The 27,720-nt window shown below is 46.1% G+C and overlaps 1 protein-coding gene across 1 annotated transcript in view; it reads left to right on the forward strand.

Moving 5' to 3' along the window:
* The window catches only part of UBASH3B (ubiquitin associated and SH3 domain containing B), a 51,889-nt gene extending 24,528 nt beyond the window's left edge, over nt 1-27,361 (forward strand). The window contains exons 2-14 of the mRNA XM_038161513.1: nt 2,269-2,322; nt 3,162-3,348; nt 3,766-3,964; nt 6,824-6,993; nt 7,910-8,118; nt 11,059-11,194; nt 12,037-12,157; nt 13,720-13,842; nt 16,420-16,512; nt 17,849-17,993; nt 19,278-19,384; nt 21,183-21,292; nt 22,428-27,361. Of these exons, the coding sequence (XP_038017441.1) occupies nt 2,269-2,322; nt 3,162-3,348; nt 3,766-3,964; nt 6,824-6,993; nt 7,910-8,118; nt 11,059-11,194; nt 12,037-12,157; nt 13,720-13,842; nt 16,420-16,512; nt 17,849-17,993; nt 19,278-19,384; nt 21,183-21,292; nt 22,428-22,565 (1,792 nt within the window). The 3' untranslated portion in view covers nt 22,566-27,361. The remainder of the gene's footprint in view (nt 1-2,268; nt 2,323-3,161; nt 3,349-3,765; nt 3,965-6,823; nt 6,994-7,909; nt 8,119-11,058; nt 11,195-12,036; nt 12,158-13,719; nt 13,843-16,419; nt 16,513-17,848; nt 17,994-19,277; nt 19,385-21,182; nt 21,293-22,427) is intronic.
* Nucleotides 27,362-27,720: the final 359 nt, after the last annotated feature.

Consider the following 27,720-nt stretch of genomic DNA (forward strand, 5'->3'; position numbering starts at 1 on the left):
GTTGGTTGTCCCTGTGGGTGATGGAGGCAGCTCTGGAAATCCCAGGTGAGCGCAGGTGTGGCTCCAGCCTGGTGTTCTCTGCCTCCCTTCGGGTCCCCAGCACTGCAGGAGCTGCAGTTCTTCCAACAGAGCTCCTCTGGGTGGTTTGTTCCAAGGAATCATCAGGTCATGAAGGAAAGGAGTCCCCGAGGGTGGTGGGAGAAGCTGGCCTGTGCACAGCTCCTCCAGAGGTCTGGGCAGAGGAAATCCCAGAGAAACTGCTCGTTCCAGAGGCACAGCTGCTGTGGGAGGGCAGCCTTCCCTGCCAGACTTCAGGGGAGACTCCTGCAGGGTCACATCTCTCTTGTGAAGAGCAGAAGCAGCCCAGACAGGAGGGGAGGGGAGCTGAGCAAGGGCAGCACGACAGATGAGGGAAGCAGGGCAGGAAGAAACCCCAGGCATTGCTCCCAGAGAGGTCCCCTTATCCTTTAGAGAGGTCCCCCCTATCTTTTAGAGAAATCCCCCCTATCTTTCAGAGAGGTGCCCCCTGTCTTTTAGAGAGATCCTCCTTATCTTTTAGACAGTTCCTCTTATCTTTTAGAGAGGTCTCCCCCATCTTTTAGAGAAATCCCCCCTCTATCTTTTAGAGAGGTCCCCCTCATCTTTTAGAGAGTTCCTCCTTAACTTTTAGAGAGTTTCCCCTTATCTTTTAGAGAGCTTCCCCTTATCTTTTAGAGAGGTTCACCCCTTTCTTTTAGAGGGTTCCCCACATCTTTTATACAGGTCCCCCTCTATCTTTTAGAGGTCCCCTCTATATTTTAGAGAAACTCCCCCTCTATCTTTTAGAGAGTTCCTCCTTATCTTTTAGAGGGGTCTCCCTTATCTTTTAGGGAGGTTTCCCCCTTTGTTTTAGAGAGTTCCCCTTATCTTTTAGAGAGGCCCCCCCTCTCTTTCAGCTCTTTTGCCTGAGCTGCTTTCCAAAGCAAAGCAGTTTCTGCTTTGCATAGAACATTTTCCAGAGCACAGCAGGGTCAGCAAGGCAGGAGCCCCAGCCCGCAGCGTTCACCACCCCAAACCCATCCAAGCCATCCTCCCAGGGGGCAGGTGCTGGGCCCAGCACTGCTGATCTCCAGGGAATGCTGGCAGATAAGGGCAGCAAAACAGCTTGGGGAGGAAGTATTTTCATCACCACGCATTTACAACACAGCCCTTTATTTCTTTTTCTTCTTTTTTTTTTTTTGGTTTTGTTTTGTTTTTTATCTTTATCAGCATTATCTTTCTGCCTTCCTCTTACCCTCCAAACGAACCAAGATGTGTGTGTTCACGGGGTGGGGAGGGCTGAAGCACAGCTGAGTCAACAGCACATGGCTGGGGGCTGGGGGTGACGTCCAGGAATGTCCTCCGGGGGTGTCAGAGCATTTGGAAAGGCAGCCCTGCAGACAGAAGGGGTGACACAAGCACGGCCACAAGTCCTGGAGGGTCCCTGACCCCAGATCCAAAGGCTGGAACCTGGATCTCCCTTTCCCCTTAAAGAGGAAGCTCTGAAATCGCCTATTCATGGGGAATTCTGCACCCTCCCCAGCTGAGCTCCTGTCTCTGCCTCATGACCCTAAAATTTCTGTCATTTTCTGCCTTCCTCACTCAGAATTCTTGCTCCGTTTGGGTTCTGGGTGAATCCCTCCCTTTGGCTGTCCCGGGTGCCACAGAGCTGAGCTGATCCACAGCTGCTTTCCCGCGCTGGTGTTGAGCGTTTGGAAAACACAATTCCGTGTTTAAATCTGTTACTTGTGCTGGTCTGCTCAGAAAACTTGCTGAACAGGAGAGCTGGGTGTTCCCAGCTGGAGATAAAGGGATTCAGAGACATCCTGAAGGGAAAGAAGCAGAAAAGCTCTTTGAGTACAGCGAGGACTAAAGGGAACTTTTCTAAGCTGGAAAATCTCTGTTTGTGCCCTCTCGTGGCTGCTGAATTTTTCTTCTCCTCACTGCAACTCCTCACTTTCAGACCTGAATCTTTGGGGTTTCATGCTGAAATTGCCAGCAAAGAGACCATTAAATGCTGGTGTTTCTCTGTCCAGAAAAAGTGGGGAAGTGGGAAAACCCAGAGGTCCATAATGCCTGTTTTGTGCTGGCTGCATGACTTTGCCCTTCAAACAATTTATGGGGATTTGACAGGTAAAAAAAAAAAGCCCGGGGGTTGGAGAATTGGAAAGGGCATCTCACCAGTGTCCAAACACACAGCAATAGACCCAGCAGCACTGAAATGCTCTTTTTATTTTGCTCTCTCTGCAGACAAAAAGCGCTGGCATCGACAGGTGGAAGGAGTGTTCAAGCAGCATGCGACTGGTTGGTATGAAGTAATAAATGTTCAAAAGTAGCAGAGGTGGTGAATGGAGGGATTCAGCCATTAGCATGGGGAATGTTGTCTGAAAAGCACCCGCAGAGTCAGTGAGGTGCTGTTGAAGAGCTGGGAATGAGCCTGGTCTGAGAGGGTTTGTGATCTGCAGCAAAGGTGTTAATAATAATAATAATAATAATAATAATAATAATAATAATAATAATAATAATAATAATAAATAATGGGGGTTTTTTTATTAATGACTAAGCAGAGGTAACTGAGTCAGCAGAGGGTCGAGGCAGCTTCTGTAATTGCCTGTCACATTTTAGTCCCCGGCGTTTTGGCCAAGGTCCTTGAATCTCTGGGAAGAAGAGCTTTATTCAGAGGGACCATCATTAGGCGAGGCCCTCCAGGGAGAGTGGGGTCTGTGAAATCCCTTTGGCTGCCCTCAACAGGAAGCACTGGGGGCAGAAATTCCCAAGCAGGTGGGAAGGGGAATAGGTGAGAGAAGGAGTCCCCACCCGGAGCAGCTGAGAGCTGCCTGCTCAGACACATGGAGTGATTCTGGTGCTCTCCCCCCGGTGTTTTGCACTCTGAAAGGCAGAAAAGGCAGAAGCAGTGACCTGGCTTAGATCTTCACAGCATCAGCCTGAAAGTAAAACCCAATTTTCTGTATTACTCAGCAGTGCTAATGGGCTGCAAGTGAGGCACAGCAGCTCTGCCTGACCCTCCAGAGCCGCCTTTTCCCACAGAGGGACAATGAATGGCAGCACAGAGGGAGCTGCTTTTGCCGGGGGAAGAAAATCTGTGATTATCTGTCGATTTAAGAATTCTTTCTGCCTGCCAGGCTCTTCTCCCACGTGGGTGACCCGTTCCTGGATGACAGCCTGCCCCGGGAGTACGTGCTGTACCTGCGCCCCACCGGGCCCCTGGCGCAGAAGCTCTCCGAGTTCTGGCAGCAGTCGAAGCAGATCTGTGGCAAGAACAAAGCTCACAACATCTTCCCCCACATCACCCTCTGCCAGTTCTTCATGGTAAAGCAGCTCCTCTCCCCTCTCTCCTTTAGCCATTCCTTGCCAGGCTCAGCCCGGAGACTTCATCCCGGCTCAGGGGGGTGCTGGGGGGATTTGCCCATGCCTGGGCTGCTGGAGGAGGTAATTGGTTTCTTAAGCTGTTGTTTTCAGGGAAAGCAGCAGCAGAAGACAGAATTCTCATCCTCTCCAGTGATCCTCAGAGTGAGAATGGGTGGGGGGAGCTTGGGGAGGTTACTTGGGGATAGCTGATCCTGCTTTGAGGACAAGGGAGGGGCTGAGGATTTCTAAACATAGATTTTATTTTTTTTTTCCCATTCCCCTGTGCTTTTTCTCACTGCATGAGGGGAAAGGTAGGCCACTGACACCCACCCACATCCTCTCCTTTCCTGAGCCTTGCCTGTCCTGCTTCCTTGGCAGTGTGAGGACAGCAAGGTGGACGCTCTCACGGAAGCCCTGCAGGCCACGGTGATGCGCTGGAAATGCAAATTCCCTGCCCCCCTGCCCCTGGAGCTCTACACATCCTCCAACTTCATCGGGCTCTTCGTCAAGGAGGAAAGTGCTGAGGTGCTCAAGAAGTTTGCTGCAGACTTCGCTGCAGAGGCGGCTTCCAAAGCAGGTGAGTGACTGCTCTGGCAGCTGCCAGGTTGGGCACTGTCAGGAAAAACAAAGCTTGGTTGGATGCCAAAGGAGCTCAGCTTGGGCACGGATAGGAAACCAAAACTCTGATGCCATGAAGGAGCCCAGTTTGGGCATTGTCAGCAAAAAACAAAGTTTGGATGCCATGAGAGCCCAGCCTGGGCATTGTCAGAAAAGCAGATCTTTGAAGCCAGGAAGGAGTACAGCCTGGGCATTGTCACCAAACCAAAATTTCGAAGCCAGGAAGGAGCCCAGTTTGGGCATTGTCAGAAAAAACAAAGTTTGGATGCCATGAGAGCCCCGCCTGGGCATTGTCAGAAAAACCAAAGCTTAGATGCCATGAAGGGCATTGTCAGAAAACCAAAACTTTGGTGTCATGAGGTAGCTCAGCCTGGGCATTGTCAGAAAACCAAAGTTTGGATGCCAAAAGAGCTCAGCTTGGGCACTGATAGAAAAACAAAACTCTGATGCCATGAAGGAGCCCAGTTTGGGCATTGTCAGAAAACCAAAACTTTGGTGTCATGAGAGCCCAGCCCGGGCATTGTCAGAAAACCAAACGTTTGGTGTCATGAAGGAGCAAAGCAGCTATCAAAGCTCACAGTTTGGGCCTTTTCAGAACCCCAAAGCTCTGATGCCAGCAAGAAGCAATGCTCAAAAGCAAATCCCTGATTTTTAGGTGAAAACTCAAACACCCCAGCGGGTGCTTTGACTTTTCAGCTGGGAGATGTCTCACCCTCAGTTTGCAGGGCTGTTTCTGGAAGGGAAGCTGACATTTGGTGGTTCTTTACCCTTTCACAGAGCTGCTCTGAGCTGTTTCCTGCCCCTCTCGCCGCCTCCAGCCACCACCACAGAACTTTCCCCGGCCATTTCAAGGCCGTGGTTGTTGTTTCACTGCATTTCTGGGGTGTGAAGAGGGCTCTGGGAGAAGACCCCAAGTTGGTTGGTTGGTTGGTTGGTTGCTCTTTCCAACCTCAGAGCTCACAGGTGCTCCGTGATCCTCTCCTGCTTCTGGAGGGAGAATAACCAGAACCTTGTCCTCTCCACTGCTGAACAACCTCTTGAGTGTCCTCCAGTCACCTCCAAACTGAGAAGTCACAACACCCACAACACCATAATCCCACCCTCCATCACTCCAGAGCTCAGCTCGGCCTGCCCACAACACAGCAATTTAATCCCAGGCTTATCCTGGAGCTTAAATGCATCAAAACGCAGCAAATTCTGCATTCCTGGGGTGTTCCCCTGCTGGGCAGGCACCCCGCAGCCGTGCAGGGATGCTGTGAGTCTGTCCCTGCTCCACAGCAGGGAGCCAGAAGGGTCCAGAGCCTCTGGAATGCATTGCTTTCACCTGACCTGGAAGTTCCCTTCCCTTTAGAAGAGGGAGGGAATTTTATCTTTAAAAAGAAGATTTTGGAAGGCAGAGATTGGGTAGGTCCAAGGACACTGCAGCCACGTGAGAGTGGGATCAGTGTTTCACTCCAGCACAGCCAAAAATGCAATTTTTATCCAAAAAAACCCCACTGACCCAGAATAAAGAAGCATTGGTGGCTTCCAACAATCTTCTGCCCCGAGACTGCTCCAATTGAGGCCAAATTGGGATTTTTTAGGGGAAGGCAATTGCTGCATTGCAGCCACAGCTTGGTCAGGTTATCACATTAAAGTCTCTGGGGTTTTTTTTTTTCAGAGATCTCGAACATATTTTTTATTGCTGATGAAAAACAACAACAAGAAAAAAAAGATGGATGAGCTTGCAAAGCTACCCCTGGCTGGCACTTGGAGCCAAGTCTCTGAATAGCTGCAATTGTGACTGAATAATCAGTCAAATCTAATTGCAATTTTTGGTTGAATAAGCATGAATAAATTATGTGCAAACAATGCATCCAGTGATTTCCACATCTACTGGAAGAGCCCAAATATTTCACAGACTTTCACCTGGAATCATCTCCTGCTGCAGATTCTTTTTTTCTGCAGAATCATTTTGAATCATTATTATGTTTCCACAATTTAGGAATGCCTCACCCTCAGTGACTAAACTGATAATCCAACTAATGTCCAGGGAAAAGATTTCATCAGCTTGCACAAACCTGCAAATTCCATGGATTTGTAATTCAGTGCAGCAGAGAGAACAATGGAGGGAGAGTGAAAATCACGCTTTTTAACCTGGTTATTTTGGAAAGGTCCTCAGCTGCTCATGAAAGCCTCCTGGATTTTCCTACCTGGAAAAATCTATTTTATTTTTTTTTGGGGGGCAGGAGATCCTGCATGTCCAGGGTTGCAATAGGGATTGTCACACCCCCTGATGTTTGGCAGTTTGCAGGGATGCCTTGTCTGGCACCCTGGCTGAATCAGACCCCAAATCTCTGGCCACTTTCAATATTAGAGACCTCCTGCGGATGCTGGGCAGAGTCAGATAAACTTTCCCCAGCTCTGCTCTGGGGGGGCTTTGAGAAAGCTCAGAGAAAGAATTAAAATAATGTTTATTCTGTGCAGCTGGTGTTTTGAACTTGTTTACTCATAAGATGTTTACCAGAAGGGTGTTGTTCCTAATTAGCCAGTGAGGTGAGGGCTGTTGATTGAGGACCCACCCGGTCCAGCTTCCTCAGAACAGTCTGTGAAAGAATGTGAGGTCTAATAAACTTTGCTGTTCCTTCTGAGAAGACCTTGGAGTCTGTGTTGCTTTATTCAGCTGTCCCCAATCCAACAGCAACAGCCTCACACTCCCAGATTTCCAGCTGAGCTCCAGTTGGTCCCACTCGAGCATGTTTGCACGTCCAGCTCTGTTGGAGGCCACAGGCACTAACCTGGCGGAAAGGGCTTTTCAACCCTCCTCTCCCCATTGCAGATGTCCACGTGGAGCCCCACAAGAAGCAGCTCCACGTGACCCTGGCCTATCACTTCCAGAGCAGCCACCTGCCCACGCTGGAGAAGCTGGCCCAGAGCATCGACGTCAAGCTGGGCTGTGACTGGGTGGCCGCGATCTTCTCCCGCGACATTCGCTTCGTCAACCACGAGGTAAACTCCTGGAGCTCCTTTCACCCCAAAAAAACACCCCTCTGCTGAAGGTCCCTTTCCGTTTCACAGAATCACAGAATCGCAGAATCACAGAATCACAGGATCACAGAATCGCAGAATCACAGAATAATGAGGTTGGAAGAGACCTCTGAGATCATGGAGTCCAACCTCTGCCCTAACACCTCAACTGGACCATAGCACCAAGTGCCATGTCCAGTCTTTTTTTAAACCCATCCAGAGATGGTGATTCTCCCACCTCCTTGGGGAGACAATTCCAGTACTTTATTATTCTTTCAGTGATTTTTTTTTCCTAATATCCAACCTATACCTTCCCTGACATAGCTTGAGACCGTGTCCTCTTGTCCTGTCAGTTGCTGCCCGGTGGAAGAGACCGATCCCACCTGTCCACAGCCTCCCTTCAGGAAGTTGTAGAGAGAAATAAGGTCACCTCTCAGCCTCCTCTTCTCCAGGCTGAACAACCCCAGCTCCTTCAAACGTTCCTCACAGGGCTTGTGTTCCAAGCCCCTCAGCAGCCTCGTTGCCTTGTGGCAGCAGCTCTCTGGCCACAGAGAGAAGCACAACTTTCCCAGACATTGTTATGGGAAAGGCTGTGAGAAGATCAGAGAAAAGAGTGAGAAACAATTCTTATCTGATTATTGCTGGTGTTGTGAACATGTGGAATGTGTTACGGGGATTGGTTTACCAGAGGGTGGTTTCTTAATTAGCCAGTGGTGATGGTGTTTCATCTAAAGCACCAATCAATTCCACCATTCTAGTAACAAACTAGAATATAAAAAGAGCAATGGGTTTCATAATAAAGATTATCCTTCACTGGAGTCTATGCTAACAATTACCTTTCTGGGGTGCCCGTTTGATGTGACATCCATTAACAACACTTTGTGCTTTTCTCCCCCAGACTCTGCAAGTGATCTACCCCTACACCCCCCAGAACGACGACGAGCTGGAGCTGGTGCCAGGGGATTTCATTTTCATGTCCCCAGTGGAGCAGAGCAGCACGAGTGAGGGCTGGATTTATGGCATTTCCCTGGCCACTGGCTGCTCGGGGCTGCTGCCTGAAAACTACATCACCAAGGCGGATGAATGTGGCACCTGGGTGTTCCATGGGTAGGTCAAGCTGCTTCTGCCCTTTCCACAGCTGCAAAAAGGGTTCAGGGGTGCCTTGGGAGGCTCCCTGGAGCAGAGGCTGGGCAGAGTTAAAGGAATAAAGTGGGGATTTATTAAAAAGCTCCTAAAGGAGCTCCACAAACCCATAAGAGCAATGAATCCTGCAGCCTTCCCTGGGATGTTTGCACAAGGGCAAAGCAGGAGGAGCCTGCTGCTGGCTCCTGTGGCTTGCTCAGGTGTCTCTCCATCTGCTGAAGGTCAAACCTGCTGTCACTTTGATGCCTGGAGAGGCTGCCTGGGACAGAGGCTGGGCAGAGTTAAAGGAATAAAATGGGAATTTATTAAAAGGGTTTTGAAGGATACACCTTGGGCAGCACAGGAGCCTGGCCAGGGCTACACCCGAGATGGACCCCAGGTCACAAATTTCCACACTTTTATCCGTTTTGGTCCATTTCCATATGGGGTTCATTGTCCAATTCCAGCTCCAGGGATGCAGTCCCACCCTCCCAGGTTGCTCTCCTCCATTCCCTGTTGTTTGCACTTTTTGGGCCGAAGCTGCAGCGGTGTCCTTGGTTCTTGAGCTGGAAAAGGATTTTTTTGTCTGAACTGTGTGAAGAACTTGCTAACACTTTATATGAAGTTCAGAGTCACACACTAAGGCAGAATCCAGAAAATATGTAGGTTTTATATTTCCCAGAATCTGGAAAATATAACAGCTCAAACTTAAGGCAGCAGCAGCAGCCGGGATTTCACCTGGAGCAGCAAGGAGGGATGCTGAGAAGGACACTGAGGGGAAGGAGCTGGCACACAGAGCTTCATCTCATCAGCCAAGGAGCAGCAGATGCTCTCCCCTGGTGTGGGGTTGGAGGACAAAGTGATTTCTGCAGCTGAGATCTTGCAGCAGCTCTTTGTGACTCGCCGGCTGATGGAGCTGCAGCAGATGGCTGCTGGAGGCACTGCTGTGCAGGCACCTCTGGGGTGGGCCTGCCATCAGCAAGGTGTAAATTTGAGAGTTAATTTGGGAAGAGACATCTTCCGTGCATAATTCCCTGCTGGGAAGGACTTTGGATCAGGAACATTCCTTAGGATTTTTAGCATGATTTTTAGGAGCTTGTTGTCGGCTTCAGTGGGAACGCAGCCCTCACCTTTTGAACAAGGTTATGCCTCTTGATTTTGGTGGGAATTCATTGAACAGAATGCTGCTCCTGAAATCACTCATTCCCCCCTCATTTATCCCTGCCAGAGCAGGGGAAACAAGGCACCATCTGGAAGGCAGGAGATGGAACCAGGGTTTTTGGGGAAAAGGCTCCAAACAAACAATGGCCTGTCCTTAGGAGATGACTAAGCTGGAGCAGCCTCAGCAGTTTGTGTTCTCCAGCAGCACTGGAGACAGGCTGGTGGCTCTTCTCCAGGCACACCAAGAGTTTGCCTCTGCCTCATCACCATTCCCAGCAAATCCTGCCATCCATAAATAGATGGTGAAGCGTTTGTGGCCTTCATTAAAAGGCTCAGAGAGAAAGAAAGGCTCAGAAATTGTGTGGCAGCTCCTGGGGGCAAAGGAAAGTGGGGGTAACCAAAAATCCTCAGTATTCTCCAGACCAGTGTCCTTAAAAAGTGTCATATGGGCAAGGCAGGAAAGGGATTAAATGGGAGGAAGGGCTGACAGCTGGGAGAAATTCACTTTGTACAGAAATAGAGATGGGTCCTAAGTGGGAACTGAGATTCTGTCACACTGAGACATTCAGGTTCTGGGGTCACTGAGGAGGGATCAGTGCTGACTCCAATGCTCCACCTGCATTTGGGCAACGAGGGGAACAATTCAACAGTGCCAGCCCCTGCTGGGAATTTAGGAATAATCCAATAGCTCAGTGTCATCCCTGTACCCTAATTCCAGCAGATAATAGATCAGGGCCAACATCATAGTGGGTTTTTTCCTCCTTTAAGTCATATAACTCACGCAGGTGACCTATTTTTGTCCCACTGGCAGAGTCACTCGGGGCTATTTTACCAGCTGTGAAGCCCCTGTGGGATTTTGTCCTAACTGCTGCTATCAGGAAGCAGCTCCTGCTGTATTTAAGGCACTGAAAAGTGCCAGCTCTGGCAACTCTTTCTGTCAAAGTAAATGACCACATCCATTACCTGATAATGTTCTTTTTTTTTTTATTAATGACTAAGCAGAGGTAACTGAGTCAGCAGAGGGTCGAGGCAGCTTCTGTAATTGCCTGTCACATTTTAGTCCCCGGGGTTTTGGCCAAAGTCCTTGAATCTCTGGGAAGAAGAGCTTTATTCAGAGGGACCATCATTAGGCGAGGCCCTCCAGGGAGAGTGGGGTCTGTGAAATCCCTTTGGCTGCCCTCAACAGGAAGCACTGGGGGAATTAATTCCCAAGCAGGTGGGAAGGGGAATAGGCAGCACTGAAAACTGCAGGAGCAAAAGGGCTGAGTCCCTGCCAGGGGGAGAAGCTGGTTTGGGCACAGGAACCCTGAAAACTGCCCAGGCAGAGGCCCCAGCTTTCTGCTGAAGCCACAGCTTGTGCTAGAAAGGTGAGTGCAAACCCCCTGCAGCCATTAATTCCCAAACTTGGTACCACAGGTCCACGGTCAGTGACAGGGACAGGTCCCCAGGTGATGTTAGTGAGCATCCTGTGGTCATCAGGAAGGCCCTGGCGTTTTCCATGAGAACATTCCAGGGTGGAAAGAGCCTCCCAGGACAAAGCTTGGGAATTGTTCTGTGAATTGTTTCCAAGGAAACAGCCCATGGAGATGGAATTGTCTCCTCACGTGTGCACATCACCTGGCAAGGTGCTCTCAGGGCAGCACTAAAACCCAAATAATAATGAAATAACACCACAACAGCAATTACCACCGGCTCCTGGAGGCTACAGAAACATCCCGAGCACAAAAGTCATTCCCAAAGACAATGTTTTTCTATTTTGGGCAGGTCCTACTCCATCCTGAACACTGCCTCTTGCCCATCCCTCCAAGCCTTTGCTGATGGAGCTCTGGAGAGAAGGCAGCAGGAAGACCAAGGGCCAGGGGACGCTGGGCCACTCACCATCATCTGCCAGAACGTGCAGGTAGGGACCCCACAGCCAAAATCATTAGGGACAAGCTTCCAGTGAATGGATCCTCCCCAAAATTCTATCTTTTCACTCCCTGCAGCACAAGTTACAGTTTTTTAGTGACCCAACCCTGTCCCCAAACTGCCTCTTCAGCTGGGGCGGCAGGACCCCATCCTCTGCCCCCCTCAGCAGCTTTATAGCACCTATAATAAATGTAAATGTCCCAGGACTGTATGTATAGATAAATGTACCAGGATCACAAATTCCCAAAGAGCCCCACAAACCCATAAAAGCGATGAATCCTGCAGCCTTCCCTGGGATGTTTGCACGAGGGCAAAGCAGGAGGAGCCTGCTGCTGGCTCCTGTGGCTTGCTCAGGTGTCTCTCCACTCTGCTGAAGGTCAAACCTGCTGTCACCTTGATGCCTGGAGAGGCTGCCTGGGACAGAGGCTGGGCAGAGTTAAAGGAATAAAATGGGAATTTATTAAAAGGGTTTTGAAGGATACACCTTGGGCAGCACAGGAGCCTGGCCAGGGCTACACCCGAGATGGACCCCAGGTCACAAATTTCCACACTTTTATCAGTTTTGGTCCATTTCCATATGGGGTTCATTGTCCAATTCCAGCTCCAGGGATGCAGTCCCACCCTCCCAGGTTGCTCCATTCCCTGTTGTTTGCACTTTTTGGGCTGCAGCTGCAGCGGTGTCCTTGGTTCTGGGGCTGGAAAAGGATTGTTCTGTGGGACTGAGCTGTGAGGAGAGCTGCTGACACTGTGTGTGGAGTTGTGAGCTCTACGCCAGTGCAGTGCAGAATGTGGAAATTATGAAAGCTCCAACTGAAGGCACCAATTCCCTTGCAGCCCCTGAGGATAAGCAGCCAGCCGGGCCCTCAGAAGCGCTGCCTGTTCGTCTGCAGGCACGGCGAGAGGATGGATGTGGTTTTTGGGAAGTACTGGCTGTCCCAGTGCTTCGATGCCAAAGGTGAGCCCGGGGTGTTGCTTACAGGCAAAACCTGATTAAAAAAAGGCCTTTGGTCGTAGTTGAGATGGTCACAACACAAAGCAACACTCCATTTTGAGAAGGTTTCAAACCTGTTTTTATTCCAGCATGCATGCTTTTTATACATTCTTACAAAACTCTTCAGTTTGCACTTCACTCATCGGTCACAAGACAAAGTGCTCATTGGAACAGGCAGTTGCAGGTTTCTCTTATTTATCCTCATTTCTTTCTTGGTTTCTGTGTCAGCGACCTTGGTAGAAAATTCTTTCAAGGGTAAACGTGGATCCTCTCACCAAACTCCTCTCTGGCTCCCAGAAGTTGCTGTAAAAGCTCCTCCACGTTGTAAAGTCAGGCCTTGCTATTTCAGCTCAGTTAACAGGTAGCCTGTTGAGTTCCCGTGAAAAGGAGCCTTGGGAATGGGTTTACAGAACAATCTGTTCCTGTCAAAAAGCAGTTTGCATCTGTGAAAACGAAGGCATCTATCCCGTGAGAATCCACAAAGCAAAAATGCAAACACCTGTGTAAAGAGTCTTAGCATGGACACACAGAGGCACCTTCTAACCGATTAAGTGGCAAGAAAGTTAGAATTCATTCTAATAATTTAGTTCATTTTATTTTAACCAATTATAATAGAACACAACAACTTGGAAAACTGGATTAAAAATAGGCTGTAACATTAAAGTGGAGCCTTTGCTGCTGGAAGTTTCAAGTGTTCTGCCCGTTGTTATTTGGTTGTTGTTATCTGGGGGTCTCCCAGGATTTGATGGAGGAAGGAGAAGTGGCCACTGCCTGGTGGAAGCTGTGGGTTTTAACATAAAATGATGGTTTTTGTGCAGCCAGCAGCAGCAAGTCATGCAGGGAGGAAATAATCCATTTGGCAATATTTGGGAAAATACTGCAGCAGTGATTACACTGCAGTTACATCACCACAGAGAAAATGATGTTGGCAGTCAGTGTTCAATGGAAACATTTGCTGCCATCAAAGAAAAATTTTGCCATTCACTTGTTAAATGAAAATAACACTGCTCAGAGTGGTTTTGGGGGCATAAATTGGTGTTTTCAACCTGTTATGCTCAGGTTTCTGACCAGTGAACAAATTATAAATTCAGGCTGTGTTGGCCTTAGACCTGATCAGAAATCTGTCCTAAAAGACAGATTCCTCCATTCAAAAGCACCAATACCTTGTAGTGAAAGGATGGTTTCACAACTCCCTATGACTGAAGAGCTCTGATATTCCATCCTCCTGTACAAGTGGAATGTTTGCTGTGGGATAGAAATGACATTCCCTTGGGGAAATCAGTCCTAAAAAAAAAAAAATTTAGAACCTTAGCAACATTCTGTGCTGGTTTTGAGCTGGTGAGAGGTGTTTAATTTAATTTTGTGAGGTTCCTGATGGATTTACATGGAAAAAAAAAACTACTCACGAGCCAGACCTAGGCAGGACCTGCACAGCACAGCCGAGGTGGTGGGAGAGGGGAAAATCAGGTGTGATGTTCCTGCCTCTGCCTGGGGGAATAATTCCAGCTTGGCACCTCTCCCTGCAGGCAGGTACATGCGCAGTAACCTGAACATGCCTCACAACTTACCTCAGAGGAGTGGTGGTTTCAGGGATTACGAGAAGGATGCTCCCATCACCGTGCTGGGCTGCACCCAGGCGCGGCTCGTGGGTAAGTGCTGCTCAGCAGGCAAAGCTTGCGGCTTTGGAGTGGGGGTTTGGGGGGATTTTGGGAAGGAATTGTGAGTGTGGCACGGGTTGTCCATCCATGGAAGTGTTCAAGGCCAGCTTGGACAGGGTTTGGAGCAACCTGGGGTAATTGGAAGGTGTCCCTGCCCAGGGGGTTTTTGGTTTTTCCAACCCAAACAATTCCATGGTTCCATGAAGATCTTGCCCAGGAAGCTTCACTGTCTTCCTCCCACACCCCCCATCGGAGGAAGGAAGAATGCAAGGCAGGAAAAAATGGATTGGATGCCCTGAGCTAACGGGATTTAAATCTTTCAAGGAACTTTGCAAAGCCTTTTCTCCTTCCCCAGCAATTTCCCTCTTCCAAAGGAAACCTCATCTCCCTCGGCTGCTGCAGCTGGGGAGAAGGCAAAGCAGAAATGTAGGACACGGGGAAATCAGAGCCACCAAAGGATGGGTGCCTTGGGAAGATTCTGTTATTATCCTCCTTGGGGAGCACTGCAGCAGTGTGGCTGTCACCTCCTGCAAAATCTGCTTTTCCCCCAGTTTGCCACTCCAGTATCCTTCTATCAGTCTGCCTGGCTTTATGTTGTCACAAATCATTTCCAGTGTTCTCCCACCCTCCCCATCCTCACCCCTGAGCCTGCTGGTTTGTGCACAGGCCGAAAATCCTTTGCCAGCCCAGGAGCACATCTTGAGAGCTGTGATGGGGGAGCCCAGCCCCTCAAAGACATGAGCTCCGAGCATTTCCTGCAGCTCCAATCCTTCCGAGCACTCCTTGCTGGTCACATCCAAACTGGGGCAGCTAAAATTATCCTGCACAGATAAATCACAGTGCAGCAGCAGCAGCAGCAGCAGCAGGATGCTCAGCCGGGTCTGCAGCATGCACGGGACAGAGGGGACCCTGTGAGTGTCACAGCACACTGCGCTGGTGGCATCCAGGGGGCAAGGACACACTTGGGGTGGCACTGAAGAGCGCCAAGGACGCTGTGCTGGTGGCATTAGCGGGGTCTGTGGACACCCTTTCCTGGAGGCGTTCAAGGGGTCCAAGGACACGTTTTGTTGTGGCATTCTGGGGACCAAGGACACACAATTTGTGACATTAAAGGGGTCCAAAGACACTTTGCTGGTGGCATTAATGGGGTCTGAGGACACTCTTCTGGTGGCATTAAAAGAGTTTGAGGACACACTTTACTGGTGGCAAAAAAGGGGTCCAAGGACACACTTTGTGTGGAATTAAAGGGGTTTGAGGACACACTTTCCTGGTGGCAATGAATGGGTCCAAGGACACTTTGCTGGTGGCATTTGAGGGGTCTGAGGGGACACTTTGCTGGTGGCAATAAAGGGATTTGAGGACACACTTTGCTGGTGGCATTAAAGAGGTCTGAGGACACACTTTGTGGGGCATTAAAGGGGTTTGAGGACGCACTTCAGTGGTGGCATTAGAAAGGTCCAAGGACAAAATTTGTGTGTCATTAAAAGGTTCCAAGGACACAATTTGTGTGGCATTAAAGGGTTTGAGGACACCCTTTATGGGGCATTAAAAAGGTTCGAAGGACACACTTTCCTGGTGGCATTTGAGGGACCTTAAGACACACTTTGTGTGGCATTAAAGGGGTCTAAGGACACACTTTGTGTGCCATTAAAAGGTTCCAAGGACACATTTTGCTGGTGGCACTGAGGGGGTCTGAGGACACACTTTGCCATGGCATTCAAGGGCCCAAGGACACGGCTGCAGTTGTGGTGGCACCGTGTGGCCTCCACACAATTCCTGTGATGACCCAAGCCCGTGAGCAGCTCCTGTGACAGAGGGCTGGCACACGTCCCTCTCCTCAACGTCCCCTCCTCTCTCAAGACATTTCTAGGTCAGCCTGCCATGGTGACAGCCACTGTCAGGGTGAATGTCCCCTCCTTGCTGCCACTCCTTTTCCTGAAGGAAAATGTGGCTGCTGCTCATTGCAAGCCTGAGCAGATCCCTGCTGTCTCCTGGTTCTGCAGGAATATTAAAACCCTGATACAGGAATATTAAAAACCCTGATGCAGGAATATAAAAACCCTGATGCAGGAATATTGAAACTCTGAGGCAGGAATATTGAAACCCTGATGCAGGACCATTTAAACCCTGATGCAGGAACATAAAAACCCTGACAGAGGAATATTAAAACCCTGATGCAGCACTATTAAAACCCTGATTCAGGACCATTTAAACCCTGATGCAGGAATATTGAAAACCCTGATGCAGGAATATTGAAACCCTGATGCAGGAATATTGAAACCCTGATATGAACATATTAACAAGGCAGTGGAGGGGATTCTTACCTCGTTGGCAGTGGTCTCCCAGCTGTGGAATGAGATTTCTGCTAGCAGAGACTCCAGCCAGCTGAATTCAGCTGGGTTTGAGGTGTGTTCAGTCATTTGATTGACGCCTTACAAACGAAATGAAATTAAACCCATCACCTTTACAATTTTTCTGGCTGCTTTTTTTCGGGCAGCCCCACGAGAGGCAGCTCCTCGCAGTGCCATTCAGCTGGATTTATTCACAAAGACCAGAACTTTGTTGCAGGTGAAGCCTTGCTGGAGACCAACACCATTGTGGACTACGTGTACAGCTCGCCATCGCTGCGCTGCGTGCAGACAGCTCACAACATCCTGAAAGGTAAGGGCCAGGCACAGCTGGGCTGCCCACTGCCTGCAGGGAGCCCTGGCAGACAGGGAAAACATGGCCCAGTGTCCATGGGGAATGACAATCTGCATTCATTTTATTAATTAATTAATTATTCTATGATTATATGATTGTATTATTATCGTCTATGTTATTATATTTGTTATTATTGTATTTTATTTTCTATTATTATATTATTACATCATTATTTTTATTATATTCTTATAATTAAATTAATTATTATTATATATTAAGTGAATGTGATCATTATTTCCATAGCAATATATTTCATATATTTTCTTATTTATTTATTTATTTGTTTGTTTGTTTGTTTGTTTATTATTGTGTTACTATATTGTTATATTATTATGTTATAATTTTATATTATATTCTTATAATTAAATTAATTATTATTATATATTAATTGAATGGTGATCATTTTTTCATAGCAATATATTTCATATATTTTCTTATTTATTTATTTATTATTGTGTTACTATATTGTTATATGATTATGTTATAATTTTATATTATGTTCTTATAATTAAATTAATTATTATTATCTGTTAAGTGAATGGTGATCAATATTTCCATAGCAATATATTTTATATCAGCACAATCCATAAGGAACCCTTTTTTAATTGCACCAGCTTCCAGCCAGAGCTTGGCGTTCATTCATACGTTCTTTCATACATGAAATAAATGTATAAAGAATTAGAAATTATTTTTAATTTTTTAGTGAATATTTTTTTTATTATTTACAAATCAATTCTAGGGCATTCTCTCTTGGAATTCTCTCCTTGGTTCCCAGGCATGCAGCAGGAGAACACGCTGAAGATCCGCGTGGAGCCCGGCTTGTTCGAGTGCACCATATACATTAAATAAATTTAATTCTTTTTAATGTTTTAACGAACAATTATTCAATTATTTACAAATCAATTCTAGGGTTTTCTCTCATGGAATTCTGTCCCTGGTTCCCAGGCATGCAGCAGGAGAACACGCTGAAGATCCGCGTGGAGCCCGGCCTGTTCGAGTGCACCATATACATGAAATAAATTTAATTCTTTTTAATTTTTTAACGAACAATTTTTAAATGAATAATTATTTAATTATTTACAAATCAGTTGTAGGACATTCTCTCATGGAATTCTGTCCCTGGTTCCCAGGCATGCAGCAGGAGAACATGCTGAAGATCCGCGTGGAGCCCGGCCTGTTCGAGTGCATCATATACATTAAATAATTCTTTTTAATGTTTTAACGAAGAATTATTTAATTATTTACAAATCAGTTGTAGGACATTCTCTCATGGAATTCTGTCCCTGTTTCCCAGGCATGCAGCAGGAGAACACGCTGAAGATCCGCGTGGAGCCCGGCCTGTTCGAGTGGACCAAGTGGGTGTCGGGGAGCTCGCTGCCCGCCTGGATCCCGCCCGTGGACCTGGCTGCAGCCACGCTCAGCGTGGACACAACCTACAGGTACCGGGCTGGGCAGGGCTGGGCAGGGCTGGGCTGGGCAGGGCTGGGCAGGGCTGGGCAGGGCTGGGCAGGGCTGGGCTGGGCAGGGCTGGGCAGGGCTGGGCTGCTGGGCAGGGCTGGGCAGGGCTGGGCAGGGCTGGGCTGGGCAGGGCTGGGCAGGGCTGGGCAGGGCTGGGCTGCTGGGGGCTCCGCAGCGCGCGGCTCAGGGGAGCTCAGGGGCTGCCTGGAACAGCTGCCGAGGCTCTCCAAAGAAACTCGCAGGCTGCTGTGCTAACGCGAGCTAAAAATTATATATAAATAGGTATTTTTATATATCTTTATTTATTTTTGATATATATATTTTTATAGATTCGTGTGTGTGTGCATATATATAAATATATGTGTGTATATATGTGTATATATATGTATATATGTATGTGTACACAGATATATTAAATAATATCTATAAAGATATCTAATGTATCTATGACCTGAAAATTATATGTAAATATATATATTTTTATATTTTTATTTATTTTCCATATATGTTTTTTATAATGTGTGTGCATATATATAAATATATGTGTGTATATATGTGTGTATATATATGCATATATGTATGTGTACACAGATATATTAAATAATATCTGTAAAGATATATAATGTATATATGACCTGAAAATTGTGTGTATATATATACATATATATAATGTGTTTTATTTATTTATGTATTTATATGTGTATATATGTATGTGTGTATAGATATATTAAATAATATATATAAATATATATTATATATGTCACCTGAAATTATATAAAGTATAAGAAGTATATAGATAAATATATTATTTAATAGATATTATTTTATATATAAATTATAGAAACATGATTACATATAAAATATATACACTGTATGAAATACAAAAATATATAATAGATATCATTCTAGATTTATATATAAATTTTATATATATATATATATAAAATCATGTATTAAATAAATTTGGGCCTATTAGAAACCAAATTTCCCACATCACTGCCAGTTCCTCCTGATCACAGAGGTTGCACAGACCTTGCAGTCAGTTGGAATTCTTTCCTTTTCCAACTCCCAGCTGTGTTTTTTTCCCCCCAGACCCTGCAGTTGGAATTCTTTCCTTTTCCAGTTCTCGGCTGTGTTTTTCTCCCCCCACACCTTGCAGTTGGAATTCTTTCCTTTTTCAATTCCCAGCTGTGTCTTTCTCCCCCCAGACCATGCAGTTGGAATTCTTTCCTTTTCCAATTCCTGGCTGTGTTTTTTCCCCCCAGACCTCACATTCCTGTCAGCAAGCTGGTGGTTTCCGAGTCCTACGACTCCTACATAAGCAGAAGCTACCAAGTGACGAAGGAAATCATCAGTGAATGTAAAGGCAAAGGTGAGCGCTGCAGAGGGGGCGGCAATTCCAGTGTTCCTGGAATCTTTCCTGTGCTACTTTCTGAGTTTCCCAGACAGAGGAGGACTTGAGAATCTGACTCTGTGTTCTCAGAAAGCTAATTTATTATTTTGTGATACTATATTGTATTAAAGAATGCTAAAGAATACAGAAAGGATACAGACAGAAGGCTAAAAAAATAATAATGAAAACTCGTGACTCTTTCCAAAGTCCTGACACAGCTTGGCCCTGATTGGTCACTGAGTCAAAACAATTCACATGAAACCAATGAAACAATCACCTGTGGGTAAACAATCTCCAACCACATTCCAAAGCAGCAAAACACAGGAGAAGCAATCAGATAATTGTTGTTTTCATTTTCCTCTGAGGCTTCTCAGCTTCCCAGGAGAAGAAATCCTGAGCAAAGGGATTTTTCCAGAGAATGTGATGGTGACACTTTCCCTCTTAGGGGATGAATTCCCACCCCTGAATCTCTCATCCCCTCTCCCAGAAGCACTGGGAAGTCCTGAGCTGTAATTTCAGATACGCTCCTCTTACAAGAGAGGGACAGAAAGTTAAACAGCAAAATTATTTAATTGGAATGATGGGAATTTATTCCCAAGGGAATAAATTAATTATTTTTCAGATACATCACCTTACAAGAGAGGAGCAGAAAGTTAAATAGCAGATTTTAGGGATCCCATTGGAATGATGGGAATTTATTGCCAAGGGAATAAATGATTTATTTGCCCTCTGCTGTGTGTTCCCAGCATTAAATGGGGCATTTCCCCTCCCCTGTCCAAGCTCCTCCTCCACATGATATTCCCATGAAAACCTTAGAACATTTCTCCAAACACAATATTGATTTTTTTTTTAAAACCCCTAACTGCTGTTGTTCATCCATAACATTCCGAGAATCCCTAAATTCTGGTGCTTTCGCTGATTTCCCCTCACTGCCCTGTCTCTGCATTCTAAGCTTTGATTGGAATGGTTTGCACACAGAATTCAAAAGCTCAGTGGGGCATTGCTTGTAAAGGATCTCGGAAATGGAAATGCAGAGTTGCCACTGTGCAGAGCCAGCGAGTGAAATTAAAGTGTTTGTTGTAACAGGAATTAATTTTTGCGTAGGCAAAAAGCATCTGCTTCCCAACACAGCTGAAATCTCACTGGAATTCTTGTTTTCTTCCAGAAAGCATTTTCAAACCAAGTAGGAGTGAGTTAACCACTACCCTGAAAATTGAGAAATGCTCTAAACATGTTAACAAATCCCATTTTCCCCTTCATTCACTGTTGTATTTCTGGGGTGCCCCGTGGCAGGGAGGAATGATGAATCTGACTCCGTGTTCTCAGAAGGCCAATTTATTATTTTATGATCTATATTATATTAAAGAATGCTAAACTAAACTATACTAAAGAATACAGAAAGGATACAGACAGAAGGCTACAAAGATAATAATGAAATTCGTGACTCTCTCCAGAGCCTGACACAGCTTGGCCCTGGTTGGCCAAAGAGAGAAAACAACTCGCATGAATCCAATGAAACAATCTCCAACCACATTCCAAAGCAGCAAACACAGGAGAAGCAATCAGATAATTATTGTTTTCATTTTCCTCTGAGGCTTCTCAGCTTCCCAGGAGAAAAATCTTGGGCAAAGGGATTTTTCAGAAAATATGACAGTGACAATTCAGTTTGGTGTGTTGTTACATGATAAACTGTTTTAAAAGGCTGCTTGACCTGGAGCACCAGCCCCTAAATCTGGCTCTAGCTCCCTCCTCAGGCTTGTTTCTCATTTTATTTCAGGAAACAACATCCTGATCGTGGCTCATGCGTCCTCCCTGGAGGCCTGCACCTGCCAGCTCCAGGGGCTGTCACCCCAGAACTCCAAGGACTTTGTACAGATGGTCCGAAAGGTGAGGGCCAGCAGGAGCAGGGCCCTGGCTCTGCAGGGACAAAACCAGCTGGAAATCTGCTGGAGCAGGGCTTGGTCTGAGTTTGACTCATTTCAGAGTCAGGAGGGTGAGGGAGAAGGGTTTGAGAGGCTGGGGCAGAGTGTGGGGTCAGGGGCCCTCCTGAGAGGGGTGTGCAGGGACTCTTTAGGGCTTTGTGGGGTCAGATGTTCACCTGAAACGGGTTTGCAGGGGCTGTTTGTCCTTGGTGGGGTCAGGCGCCCACCTCAGATGGGTTTGCAGAGACTCTTTTGGGTTTGTGGGGTCAGGTGTCCACCCAAGATGGGTTTGCAGGGACCCTTTAGGGCTTTATGGGGTCAGGTGTCCACCTAAGATGGGTTTGCAGGGACCCTTTAGGGCTTTGTGGGTACCAGGGACTGTGCAGAGAGCCCCAAACCCCTCCAGCACAACGAGCAGGGCACTTCAGCCCTACAGCACTTCCCCTGCTCACCTAAAGAGATGTTCACCTCAAAAGGCTGGAAATCATAATGGGTTTCTTACTTCCTCTCCTTTCCTGCACTCTGCAGAGGCTCTCTGGGATAGTCAGGGCTCATCTGGGAACCCCTGAGCTGCCGGAACACCCATATCCCCCCCAAAGTTCAAACAAAACAGGAACAAAAATGTTCCTGAGCTGCAGGAACATCCATATTTCATTTCCCCCAGAGCTGTGCTGGTTTGGGACCACATTTGCTTTGAGCTGGTCCCTATTTAAACCTACATCCCACTCAAAACTACTTTCTTAAAACTACATTTCATTCAAAACTACATTTTTAAAACTACATTCCATTCAAAACTACCTTTTAAAAACTACATTCCATTTGAAGCTAAATTCCATTCAAAACTATATTTCTAAATCTACATCCCATTCCAAACTACATTCCTAAACCCACATTCCAAGGGTATAATCTGTTTTTTTCCCAGAGTTTTGCACAGGCAGTGGTGCATGGTCTGTCAGTCGCCATCTGAAAATGGACTTTGGGAGAGGGAAAGAGACAAAAAAAAGGGTGAAATCCTGGAGTGGCACAGCAGGGCCTCACCCCTGGGGACTGCCCAGCTCAATCCTTTCTCTTTGCCTTCATTCCCACCTCTCTCCTCACAGATTCCCTACCTGGGCTTTTGCTCCTGTGAAGAACTGGGGGACACCGGCGTGTGGCAGCTCACAGACCCTCCCATCCTCCCTCTCACTCATGGACCCACTGGAGGCTTTAACTGGAGAGAAACGCTCCTGCAGGAGTAGGGAGAAGCCCAGCAAGGACAGCCCTTCCCAGCGCTGCAGAATGCCTCCTCTTCTTCTTCTTCCTCGTGTTTTATTGCCAGGAAAACCCCTCCTCATCTGTCCAGCGGCTCCCTCCCAGCACACCTCGCACAGCCACAGCCCCGCGAGAAGTCGTTTCCCGTTTAAATGGGCTGTAAATCAGTTCGTGTACAACAAAACGGGCTGATTTGAGGGGGGGAAATTAAATTAAAATACAGCTTGAGGCTCTCGCACAGCTCGGGGTTGGTTTCCTCACCTTGAAGGAGCTCTGGTGACACTTTCACTGCCACTGCAGCGCGGCAGGGACACGGAGCCCTGTGTCAGGCAGGATGCTGGGGGTGTTTTCTCACTGCTGTTTTTGCAAAGTGTCCGCAGCCTTGTTCAGCACCTCGTGCTTGCTCCAATCCCAGCCCCCAAACCCTCAGCACCTTCCAGAAAAATGAAAGGGTTTTGTTTCCTTCCCCAAGGCTGGAAATGAGTCCAGCCAGGCTGCACCAGGTTTTCCTCTCCTCTGAGCAGAGATGGGAGTGCTCAAAACGTGCTGGATATTGTGCAGAGATTGGCTGATATTGAGGAAAATCCCAAATTTCACATCAGTTTCAGGTGAAGTTTGGGCATCAAAAGTCAGCACAACAAAAGCTGGGAGGAATTTTTTTGAAGTGGAAATAAAAGAAGCCTTTTCCAACCAAATATGAGTGGTTTAGGAAGTTCACATTTGGGTCTTTTGTCCTTTACTTTGGTTACTGGGCTCCACCTGTGTCCCCAGACACAGCCTAAAGGTTTGTGCTGTTTTAATTCCCTTCAGAAAGCTTTGGAAAAGGGGTTTTTTTTGCTTTTATATTGGGATTTTTGTGCCGCCTGGAGTGGCTCTGTGTCCCTTTGGCAGCCCTGGGGAGATTGTGCAGGTTGCTCCAGGAACGATGGGATGGAAAAGCTGCTGGAATTGAGCAGGAATTCTGAGTGCTTGGCTTCCTCGCCCTTCATTCCCAAGTTCCACCTGCCAAAAAGACAAAACAGCTAAAAAACCCAGCACGCTTCAATTTAGGAACAACATTTGATGTGTTTATCCAGGCAGGGAAGGGTTGGGATTGGGGGAAAGAGGAAGAGGAGGGTTTCCATCTCTAACCAAGAGGTTTGGGATCTCAGGGGGATCCTCTTGGTGCCAGAGCCTGCAGGATGCTAAAAATCCTGCATCCCAAAATGCACCACAGTGGGTATTTATAACCTCAAGTGGCAGCAGAGCAGGGCTTTCTGGGATTAGAATTATCTAAAATCATCAGCTTTGCTGATAAATTATCGATTGTTTGGTGATAAGTTACCAATTATCAATAAATTGTAAATTATTTGGTGACAGAATTATCTAAAACCATCAGCTTTGGTCCAAAATTGCTGCAGGCACTTCAGGTTTGCTGTCGGCAGGTATTTAAAACTGGGTTTAAATGGGATGAAGAGATTTAGGCACACTCCTGTCTTGGTTTGGACCAAAGTTTGAGCGTTCCCAGGAACAGAACGATCCCAGAATGGTTTGGGTTGGAGAAGACTTGGAAGCTCACCCAGTCCCATGGCCTCGGACACTTCCAGGGATGGGGCAGCCACAGCTGCTCTGGGCAACAAATGCAAAATTATTTTTAAAAGTGTGAAAACCACAAAATAATTAAACAAAAAGCAGCATCCGAGGCACGTTGGGGTGTTCCAGGAGGGATTTCTGCCATCCTCGCCCAGCTCTGCCTCTCCTCAAAGTGCTGAAGTGTTTGACATGGGCGAGAGGCCCAGATTTGGTGTTTATTAATCATAGAAAAATCAAGTTTTTCTGGTGTTTGGTGGATTTTCTCCTTGGGCAGGGCTGGTGTCACCTCCCCCAAGCTGCCACAACAAGCAGGGAGTGACAAACTGCAATTCCAGCTTCCCTAAAGAGGAGAAAATTGGGAGGGAGCAAACCCCAAAAGAGGAGAAACAATTGGGATGGAACAAACCCCAAAAGAGGAGAAACAACTGGGAGGAAGCAAACCCCAAAAGAGAAACAATTGGAAAGGAACACACCCCAAAAAGAGAAACAATTGGGATGGAGCAAACCCCAAAAGAGAAACAATTGGGATGGAGCAAAGTCCAAAAAGAGGAGAAACAATTGGGATGGAGCAAATCCCAAAAGAGAAAAATTGGGCTGGAGCAAACCCCAAAAAGAGGAGAAAATTGGGATGGAGTAAACCCCAAAAGAGAAACAATTGGGATGGAGAAAACCCCAAAGAGGAAAAATAATTGGGCTGGAGCAAAGTCCAAAAAGGGGAGAAACAATTGGGAGGAAACAAACCCCAAAAGAGAAACAATTGGGATGGAACAAACCCCCAAAAGAATAGAAACAATTGGGATGGAGCAAACCCCAAAAGAGGAGAAAATTGGGATGGAGTAAACTCCAAAAAGAGGAGAAACAATTTTGCTGAAGCCAACCCAGAGGGGCTGAGCTCAGCCTGGAGCCCATCCTGAGCCATCCTGGCCAATATCCCAGCTATTCCCACAATCCATGGGATAAATATTCCACCATTTCTCCTTTTAGGGCTGTGGGACACACCTTAGGCCACTCCTAAGAGCTTTATTGCAGCAGGGGTGGAACCGAAAAGTCAGGGAGAAAATTTCGGGCAGGGCAGGGAAAATAAAAAACCCCTTCCTGTGTGGTTTTCTCACTGTCAGGTTCGTTTTTTAATTGTCATTTAAACTATTTTTGGCTGTGCACAGACATTCTGAGGAGCATTTCTGGCTTGTTTTCCTCCATGCAAAAAAAAAAAGAAAATTAAATTAAATATTTGACAATCACACCAAAAAAAAAAAAAAAAAAAAAAGGAAAAAATTGGTTGTTGAGGCGTGTGAATTCTCCAGATTTTTTTGTTTCATGTAAATTGGGGCAGGAAATATTGTTGGGTTCTAATATTTATTGCTCAGGTCCTGCTGGAGGTGAGGGACATTAAAAGGAGGGGTTTAGGAGCACAAAACGGGGGGAAGCAAAAGCTGAGTGCACGATCTGAGTGGCCTCAGCTGCTCCTTGACACAGTAATAGAGAGAAAAGTGTTCTGCTTGAGGAGGTGGATGTTCAAATACTCTTCTTTAAATATATATATATATATTTTTGGATGTTTGGGAAATATTTTGACAATTGTAGTCTTGTCTCGAATTAGATGTCAAGGATCACAGGGAGAAAAATCTTATTTTCTTCAGCTTTTGGAGTTTTCTTGGGGGTTTTGTGTTCAGCAGTCTCGTGTTGAAAAGGCGTTTTTGGGTGGAAAATAAAAAAAGGGAGAAAAAATGTAGTTCCTTTTAAATTTATAACGGAGAGGTTGAGAAGGCAAAAGAATTGCTGCTTCACTTTCACCCCATGGACGTGGATTTAATGCTCATGGATGTGGGTTTAATGTCACTCCACTGGTTTGTCCCAGAACATTAAACTTCAGCTCTCCAAAATCTTTCCCTTCACTGTGAGCTGCATCAGATCCCAAGTTTTATTCCAGCAGCGCTTCCCAGGTTTTTCCTTCTCTCTACAATTAAGGGGGAAAAAAAAGAAAAGCTGCAAACTTGCCAGGAGTAAATGGTTAATTTTTATAATTTGAAAGGTATGGCTTAGGAAAAAGAAACAGGAATTAAATTGAAAAAAGAAATAAGAATTAAATTGAAAAAAAGAAACAAGAATGCAATTGAAAAAAGCTTCAAACCCGCCAAGAGTAAATGGTTCATTTTTATAATTTAAAATGTATGGCTTAGGAAAAAAAAACAAAAACAAGAATTAAATTGAAAAAAGAAACAAGAATGCAATTGAAAAAAATAAACAAGAATTAAATTTTAAAAAAAAGAAATAAGAATTAAATTGAAAAAAGAAACAAGAATGCAATTGGAAAAAGCTGCAAACCTGCCAAGAGTAAATGGTTAATTCTCATAATTTGCAATGTATGGCTTAGGAAAAAAAAAATAACTTAAATTGACATTACACTCAAATGAGCAGAGCTTTGCTTGTTGATGCAAAAGGAGGATCCAGACCGTGATAATTTCAGTAAAAATTGCTATTTCCCTTTTCACTGGCACAGAGCAGTTTCAGCCAGGAGCTGTTTGAGGCCAGGGGCCTCTTCTGCTGGGAAATTGTAGTGAATTTCCAGAGAATTGTCTTCTCACCCCCAAATAATGGCTCCGGTTTGTGGTTCGGGTTCAGTTCTTTCAGAAGAGGAAAGGATTGAAGTCACAGCGTGGGGGAGCAGAGTGCTGGGATGGTGTCAACAAAAGAAATGCAATTAACAGTGGCTGTTAATTAACAGGTTGGCTGCAAAGGCTCTAAATCACTTCTTGCTGCTCCCCACTTCCTCAAATTCACTCCCCAGGGACTCTTCATGACCCACAACAGAACATACTCAGCCAGTTCCTTTATGATTTCCCATTATTTCAGTATTGTCTGAACTTTCTCTCCATGACATCTCTTCAGACTTGATGTTACCAACAGCTCCTTTTTATTTTGTTGGGGTTTTTTTTGTATCATCCTGTTTATTACGGATTTTGTTTTTTATTCCGCGTGAGCAGATTGTATTTATCTGAGGGAAAAAAAAAATGTTTGCTGTTTGAAAAAAAAACACCAATAATTGTATTGCCAAAACCAGCTGGAATTACCTGTGACATCTGTATTTTTTTATTTTGGGGGTGGGTGGTTGTTTTTAATCTCAGTTTTGAGTGCTCCCAACTGTTAAAACAACCACTGCATTTTAATTTGCTTCTCACATTAAACGGAACTCTCAGAAGTCAGACACAAATCTCTCGTAGGTGATTTAATAAAGATGCCAAGCGCCTTCCTAGTTCAGATTTCCTCGGGAGCGTGGTGGGATTTTGAGCTGCTATTTTTCCGTTTCCTGAGGCTGAAATTCGCTCACTCGACAGCAGATGGCACAAAATTCTCCCGACTCTGGATCTCCGTGCTCAGGGATGGGATTTTCCCTCTGAATTCAGATTTTCCCCGGAGTTACTCCACTCTCAGGTCTGGATGTGTGGCACTGAAGGCACAACATTCAAACCAAACTTACTTAATCTGGATTTTCTTTTTTTTTTGTTTTAATCTTTCAACCCAGCTGCTTTAAATTCTCAACCTGCAGCTCTGTTTTCCAGTAAAATCGAT

This window comes from Motacilla alba, chromosome 24, assembly GCF_015832195.1.
Source record: "Motacilla alba alba isolate MOTALB_02 chromosome 24, Motacilla_alba_V1.0_pri, whole genome shotgun sequence".
NCBI lineage: Eukaryota > Metazoa > Chordata > Aves > Passeriformes > Motacillidae > Motacilla > Motacilla alba.